The 8,348-nt window shown below is 43.5% G+C and overlaps 1 protein-coding gene across 1 annotated transcript; it reads left to right on the top strand.

Annotated features, from left to right (window-relative positions):
* The first annotated feature begins 451 nt into the window (after nucleotides 1–451).
* Nucleotides 452–1,417, top strand: LOC137144868 (olfactory receptor 5B21-like). Its single transcript, XM_067535354.1, has one exon. The coding sequence runs from the start codon at nucleotides 455–457 to the stop codon at nucleotides 1,415–1,417; it is 963 nt and encodes a 320-aa protein (XP_067391455.1). The 5' UTR covers nucleotides 452–454.
* The last annotated feature ends 6,931 nt before the right edge of the window (nucleotides 1,418–8,348 follow it).

The following is an 8,348-nucleotide window of genomic DNA, read 5'->3' as shown; positions in this document are numbered from 1 at the left end:
CTTTTCCTAATGTCCAACTTAAACCACCCTTGCTGCAATTTAAGCACGTTGCTTCTTGTCCTGTCCTCAGAGACTAAGAACAATTTTTCTCCCTCCTTCTTGTAACAACCTTTTAGTTCCTTTTGGCCTTTAAACAGATGAATCTCTGAATGAAAAAAAAAATGGTGGGAGCAGGTGTAGAAAAGTGATAAATTAACAGTGTTGCTGCTTTTTGGGTGGGCTTGTGAGGAATCTCTATCCCAATACACTATGCAATGTGTGTATGAAGCAGTTCCTCGGTTGAGAAAGGATATAAACTTTGATCAAAGTCTGCAATCTCAATTTTGAGGGAACTAAATGGATGGAGAAGTACTGAGTTTAATTGTTTAGCATGCTTCTTCAATGATGATTCCTTTTTCTCAATCACCAGATACATCACAGGGAGAGTGGTGAAAGTGAAACTGACATACAGGTCATGGAGGAAGGAGAAGGGGAAAATCAAACGTTGATCACAGAATTCATCCTGCTGGGATTCGGGAATCTCCCTGACCTGAAAATTCTTTTCTTCCTCCTTTTTCTACTGATCTACATTGTCACCATGGCTGCGAACACCTTCATTGTTGTACTAGTTAGGGCTGATCAGCACCTTCACACCCCCATGTACTTCTTCCTGGGGAACTTGTCCTGCTTGGAGATCTGTTGCACCTCGGCCATTCTGCCCCGGATGCTGGCCAGTCTCCAGACTGGGGACAAGACCATTTCCGTTACCGGCTGCCTTGTGCAGTTTTATTGGTTTGGTTTCGTAGTGACAGCTGAGTGTTCTCTGCTAGCTGTGATGTCTTATGATCGATACTTAGCCATATGTAAACCGCTGCATTACACAACACATATGAACGGCAGGTTCTGTATGCAGCTGGTAGCCGGATCTTGGCTAAGTTCATTCATAATTCTCACCACACTAATATCTTTTATGTCACAGTTAGCCTTCTGTGGCCCTAATGAAATTGACCATTTTTTTTGTGATCTTGCTCCGGTGATTAAACTCTCCTGCAGTGACACTTGTCTGGTTAGCCTTGTGACTCTCATATTCTCTTCCATAGACACGGTTCCCCCGTTTCTCTTGACCTTGATATCTTATTTTTATATTATCTCTACCATCCTGAGAATCCCTTCCACTGCAGGGAAGCAAAAGGCCTTTTCCACCTGCTCTTCTCATCTTATCGTGGTTACACTTTTCTATGGGACCCTCATAACTGTCTACTTGTTACCAAACACCGGTGCCCTGAGAGCCCCCAACAAAGTGTTTTCTGTCTTCTACACTGTATTGACACCCCTGATCAACCCCCTTATATACAGCCTGAGAAACAAGGAGGTCAAGGAGGCCATGAGGAGAGCTCTGAAGAAATATAGGAGGTTCCCAGGATTTCAGAGAAATTGATGGAAATAAACGAATTCATGAGTCAGAAAGGATCCTTCTAGGTGGTCCATATTCTGAGCAGTCAAAGCATCCTGCGTTATCGGAAGAAGATCCTGAGGATATTTTTAGAGCTGTATCTCCCACTCACTCATATTTATTTAGGTAAATAATGGCAGATCCTCAGCTAGTATAAATTTCTGTAGGTTCATTGATTTCAGAGCTGCAATTGGAACCAGACCACGATCTTCCTCAAAGTATGTTTCAAAAAATTCCATCCTGAGCTTCAGCCATCTTGGCTAAAATGAAAAACACAGTTCAGTGCATGATGGGAAATTAAAACATCCTTTATTTTGGTTTCCAGTATTATTTCAATCTCTGTTACACTGACTGGCAGGGGTTCTTCTATTGCAGTGAGAAATAGGAAGCGTGGGGCAAGTATATAGTCTGAATGCAAGGAATATTGAAAGGGAGGGGAGGGCAGTTAGCCTCCAACCCTCACTGAAAGTCACTGGGATTTGGTTCCTACATTTCCTAAGTGGTGGATGATTTTTATTTTTTTTCTATAGAAAATTTCTAAACTTTTTCTTTAAAATCAGTATATGTTCAAAAAACTAAAAATGCTCAATCTGAAAAATATTGCTTTTAAATGGGCTCTGGTTCTGATTACACATCCACTATGTGTAAGTTCTTCAGAAATTCACTTTTCTTCCAGAAAATCAAGCCAGCTAACCAGTGACCAACCAGCTCAGTCAAAAGATGGTTATGTATTACATTAAATATAATGTGCATTGTTTTTCACTTTTTTCGGTTTTGCTCATTTTTAAATTTTTTTAAATCATATTCCTAAATCTTTTGACATTGCCAGAAGTCTGTTCCATTTGTGATATCCTGTGGACTGTGTTTATTGGATTCATCATTAATCTTTGGAAAATACCCCAAATTCATCACTGGTGAGGCCACATTTGGAGTACTGTGTCCAGTTTTGGGCCCCCCACATAAAGGATGTGGACAAATTGGAGATAGTCCAGTGGAAGGCAAGAAAAATGATTAGAGGCTGGAGCACAAGACTTAGGAGGAGAGGCAGAGGGAATTGGGCCAGTTGAGTCTCCAGAAGAGAAGAGTGAGGGCGATTTGATAACAGCCTTCAACTACCTGAATGGGGAGTTCCAGGGAGGATGGAGCTAGGCTGTTCTCAGTGGTGGCAGATGATGGAACAAGCTGCAGTGCGGGAGGTCTAGCATGGATATTAGGAAAAACTTTTTCACTAGGAGGGAGGTGAAGCACTGGAATGGGTTACCTAGGGAGTTGGTGAAATCTCCATGCTTACAGATTTTTCAGGCCCAGCTCAACAAAGCCCTGGCTGGGATGATTTAGTTGGGGTTGGTCCTGCTTTAAGCAGGGGGTTGGACTAGATGACCTCCTCAGGTCCCTTCCAACCCTCATCTTTTGTGATTCTATGAATGGCTGAGATACCCTGGGCTGACAAGCCAGCACTCGAATGCTTGAGCTATGGAGACACTATGTGATGCCACATTATCTTGTACAGTGTTCCAGTGCATTAGGCATTGCCCTTGAATCAGAGAACCTGTTTGTTCTGTTATTTATTCTGACCCCACATGGGGTCTTAGCAAAGCCACTGGCCTCTTTTTTCCCAACTCCCATTTTGTCTATTTCAATTGTAAATTTTATGGGGCTGGGACATTCTCTCCCTGTGTGTGTGTATGTGCAAGGAGGACTCCATTTCAGGCCTTAAGGAATTATAAGAGTCAAATAACAATTCTTGTGCTTTTGATTAATTCTGCAGGCCTTGACGTGGGTATTATTTAACAATATAAATCGACTCCCCTCTTCTATCCCCAACCCCCAGCCAAATCCCCACCCTGGAAACAATGAAATGAACACAATCGACTAAATCGAACCCAGAAACCCTATCCCAAAGCAGAGGGTTTCGTTGTGACTCTTGTTATTTACGTCCAAAAGGAGACGAGCCAGAGACTCCAGTAAATCTACAAGGGACTTTGCTATTCCTGTTGATTTTATATTGAAGTTGCCCAAATACTATGGTGACAGGCAATAATATTAATCCCTCAGATACATACTGAAATCTTTGAAAGGTTATGGACAAAATCTCTCAGTCAGGGTGGTCGAGTTGCCGGTGTAATACACGTTGACTGAGGAAGCCTTGGGGTTAGGCCCAACTATGCCAAAGTCCAATTGCCTCCCTTGTTTCTAGCTGTTTCACTACATGAAGGGCCTTCAGGGTCCATGAAACAAGCACAATCGTTGGCTTCCGCCTGGTCTGTGACTGTCTTTGGATCGAAGACCCACTTGATGACAGCCATGACCACTTTCTGTCATAATAGTATGCATCCTTCTGGTAACGCAAGGCACAGGCCTGGCCTACACTTCAAATTTAGGTGGACACAGATATGTTGCTCAGGGGTGTGAAAAGTCCACCCCTCTGAGGGGTGTAGCCGAGCCAACTTATCCCCCGGTGTAGATGCAACTACACCATTGCAGAAAGCTTCCATTTTCCTCACTCGGGGAGGTGATGTCCCTGCATCGATGGAAAACCCACTCCCATGTGTCCACACTCTGGTGTTATGCTGGCACAACTATGGTGCCATAGCTGTTCCTCAAAGCCTCTGTAGTGTATACATGGCCTCAGACCGCCTCTGCCATGCTACCTCGCCTTATTTTCCCCTGCTGGCATCCTCTCTTTTAAAATGTTTGGTATGTTCCGATGAGCTGTAGAAAACTGTTATGGACTCAAAATGCAATCAAACAGAAAGCGAAGTCAGCCTTTTCTTCATCGATAGCCAATGCAGGAACACAAAACTCCGGGGAAAACCCCTCCCCATCCATCCATCCACCTCCATGTCATGCCTCTCATTCTCCTGAAGCATGCAGCTGGGAATTTCAAAGGAGACTAAGGGAGTTAGACACCCAGGATTAGATCCACAAATGGACTTAGGTGCCTAACCAACAATTTTGTTGCCTAAATCCAGCATGTATGCACCACCCAGACCCTCAAAACTCCTACTCAGCTGCCATCTAATTCTATAGGTTTCTGCATTGCCACTGGTAGAGTCCCCAATGTTTATTTTTCATCAAAAAATGTTGATTGGTTGAAACCAGAACCATTTGTGGGAAAGGGAGTTCAGTTTGAGGAATTTTCCGTTTTGAAATTTTTTGAGAAAAAATTTTGTAATTGTCAAAATGGGACGTTCTGACATTTTTCAAATGAAGAAAAAAAAACTCCTGGTTTTCAGTTTGAATGACTGTGTGTGTGTGTGTGGGAGGAGTGGGGGTTAGAAATGTGCTGATCTTTAGTAAAAAGAAAAAAGAAGAGTAACTGCCTGTCCGACTCAGAGGTATGTCAGGGACTGTCTTCACGCATGGCGGCACTGTGGGTGCCGCCGACTCGATTCTGCAGGAACAATTGAGCAGCAGTGAAGACAGACTCAATCAATCCGGAAGCTGATGGCGTTAATCCACCCTCACAGATTAACGCTGTGTCGGCGGGAAGGCATTTCCCGTTGGTGCAGCATAGTAGCAAAGTGCATGTTTGAGCAGTATTTTTATAATCCTCCCTAGTCATCTGACCAAACTTCCACTTCTTGTAAGCTTCTTTTTTGTGTTTAAGTTCGCCAAAGACTTCTTTGTTAAGCCAAGCTGGACGCCTACCATATTTGCTATTCTTTCTGCACATCGGGATGGTTTGTTCCTGCGCCTTCAGTAAGGTTTCTTTAAAATACAGCCAGCTCTCTTGGATTCCTTTCCCCCTCATATTAGCCTCCCAGTGGATCCTGTCCATCAGCTCCCTGAGGGAGTCAAAGTCTGCTTTTCTGAAGTCCATGGTCCGTATCCTGCTGTTCTCCTTTCTTCCTTTTGTCAGGATCCTGGACTCGACCATCTCATGGTCACTGCTGCCTAGGTTGCCACCCACTTCTACTTCCCCTACCAAATCTTCTCTGTCTGTGAGCAGCAGGTCAAGAGGAGCTCAGCCCCTAGTTGGTTGCACCAAGAAATTTTCTGCAACACTCTCCAAAATCTTCCTGGATTGTTTGTGCTCTGCTGTATTGCTCTTCCATCAGATGTCAGGATGATTGAAGTCCCCCAGGAGAACCAGGTCCTGTGAAGTGGAAACTTTCCTTAGTTGACTGAAGAAAGCCTCATCTACCTCATCCTCCTGGGCTAGTGGTCTATAACAGACACCCACCACGACATCACCCTTATTGTTCTTGCTTCTAAGCTTAACCCAGAGACTCTTAACTGGCTTATCTCCTGTTTCATACTGGAGCTCAGAGCAATCAGTGCTCTGTTACATACAGTGCAACTCCTCCACCCTTTCACCCCTGCCTGTCCTTCCCGAACAGTTTATACCCATCCATGACAGTTCTCCAGTCGTTTGAGTTCTCCCACCAAGTCTCAGTTATTCCAATCATGTCATAGTTCCTTGACTGTGCCAGGACTTCTAATTCCTCCTGCTTGTTTCCCAAGCTTCTTGCATTTGTGTATAGGCACTTGAGATAACTGGCTGATTGCCCAACTTTCTCAGAGCAATCATCATCAATACTCATACGCTGTGCAACTATCAGACTAAAAACACCAGACTATTGTAATATGTGACCAGTTTATTAGTAATAATAACAATAAATCTGCATTTGTATTGTGATTATTCTCCTTACTGTCACCCAGTGTATTATGCAGGTGTCCTAATAGAGTTTTGTTTCTCTGCAGTCTTCTGTTAGTTGGGAAGCAAGCTGTGAAACAATAAAATTGGAAGCCAACTTTTTTTTTTCTGGATGTTTAACTATGTGAAGGCTATTCCTGGCCCAAAGTCCAGTCAACTTGTTGGGTCTACAGGGACTCGGTAGAGTCTGGCTAGTAATTGCATCCCTGCTAATTAAGGTAGGAAGCTGTGGCAAGGAAGCGGTGTAGCTCTGCATGTCCTGAGGGATCTCATTAGATTAGTGGAATGGGGTTCTTGCCAGCTGGGCATCTTAGAGGCAAAGCTGGCGGCATCTTTGATGTGACTGTAACCGCAATGACTGATACTCCCGTTGCTTGCCATTTCACCTCTAATCATCCTTTCACTGTGGGTCCCACATCCCTGGCCAGAGCTTGTAATTGAATTAAGTGTGAAACCTCCGTCCCCCTGTGCATCCCCTGTGATCCGAGACTAATTCACAGAGTCTTCAGTGTTCACAAGGGCTAGGAAAGCTCCTGGGGAAGTTCTGTAATGAAACTAGCAGCTGAGATGTGCTGGATGGGAATGGTCACCGGGAAAATCACTGTGATTGTGGAAGTCTGAGCCAAGCAAAATATGTATTATGATTGTTTATTGTTTGTATCAGGGTAGCACGTACGGCTCTATTCACCCCCAAGGACTTTATCAGGGCTTGGGAAACGTGAGGCTAACCAGTACAGTTTACGGAAGCACCTATGTGATTTAGGAGCATAAGGCCCAGTTTTTAAAAGCATTCAAATGCCAATGGGAGTTAGGGGCTTGGGCACTTCTGAATATCCCACCTGGCACCCAGCTGCTCTTTTAGACACCTTGATACCTTTAGAAATCTGGCCCTGAGTCATTTTTTCACAATTGGCCTTAGTCATCTGAGTCACATAAGCCCAGATTTTAAAGGTATTTAGATGCCTATGGGAGTTAGGCTCCAAAATCCTGCTGTGTGTCTGGGCGTTGGCTCTGCCACATGAAGTGGAGAACTGTAAATATCTTTAAAAATCTGAGGCGATTCTTTGAGTACTAATAAAGAATTAAGTAATGTCCGACATGGTGTGTTAACGGCTTACTTCACCTTGATGTGGCCATGAAAAAAGCTAATTTGGTCCTTGGATGCATCAGGCGAGGTATTTCCAGTAGAGATAGCGAGGTGTTAGTAGCATTATACAAGGCACTGGTGATACCTCATCTGGAATAATGTATGCAGTTCTGGTCCCCCATGTTTAAGAAGGATTAATTCGAACTGGAACAGTTGCAAAGAAGGGCTACTAGGATGATCTGCAGAATGGAAAACCTGCCCTCTGAGAGGAGACTCAAAGAGTGTGGCTTGTTTAGCCTGACCCAAAGAAGGTGGAGGGGAGATACGATTGCTCTCTTTGGGATTTTCAAAGGAAACTGAGAATGTTAGGTGCCCAAATCCCATTGCATTTCAGTGGCAATATGTTCATCACAGGCCTTTACTGCCTTAAATAGTAAAAAGGGTGTGAAAAGTAACTTTCCCCACACTTCCACATTGTTTTCTAACTTTTCTCCAGTTGGAAAACAGTGAAAATTGTCATATTTGCCCTCATACTTCATTTGGTAAATTATGGTGGAAAGCGCTCGGTTTTGGACCAACTCACGGAGAAGACACTGATGTGGAATTTGGAAGACCTGGTTACGTTCCTGGCTCGGCCACAGATTCCCTGAGTGACATTGGGTGAATCACTTAATTTTCCTCATTGTTCAGTGTTGATGCATAAGAAGAGAGCGCACTGAACATAAGCATACTATCCTCTAGTGCCCTCTGTTGGGAAAACTGTGTATTGCAACACCTGTGTTTTGGTTTCCCCAGCTGTCTGGGCATACTACTGATTGCCCTTACAGTGATGGTGTTAGAATAAAGACTATTTATTATTGTTAAGGAGCTCATATTACAATGAGGGCCACAGACATACTTAGATGTACTACCAAGATTCATTAAACCAGGTGCTTAGCTTTAAGCATAAGTAGTCTCACTAAAGTCAATGAGACTTTAAAGGATGCTTAAATAGGATTATTTGAGCATGTATTAAAGTCCCATTGATATTAAAGCAACTATTTTTCAGGCTTAAAATGTGCTTATGTGCTTTGCTATAATGAGGCCAAAGTTTGGCAGAAAGTATTCGCATGACATGGAATAATTTTCCAAAGGTTTTGGTGGCTTCTCCATCACTGGGGATTCTTAAA

Source organism: Emydura macquarii, unplaced genomic scaffold, assembly GCF_026122565.2.
Source record: "Emydura macquarii macquarii isolate MOO-44397 ecotype Brisbane River unplaced genomic scaffold, CSIRO-AGI_Emac_v2 contig_3487, whole genome shotgun sequence".
Taxonomy (NCBI): Eukaryota; Metazoa; Chordata; order Testudines; family Chelidae; genus Emydura; species Emydura macquarii.
The sequence above is the reverse complement of the archived record's forward strand: the minus strand, read 5'-3'. Positions and strand labels throughout refer to the sequence as shown.

What these genes read in the sequence shown, in the direction of transcription:
- LOC137144868 (XM_067535354.1), top strand. Translation starts at nt 455, where the DNA reads ATGGAGGAAGGAGAAGGGGAAAATCAAACGTTGATCACAGAATTCATC.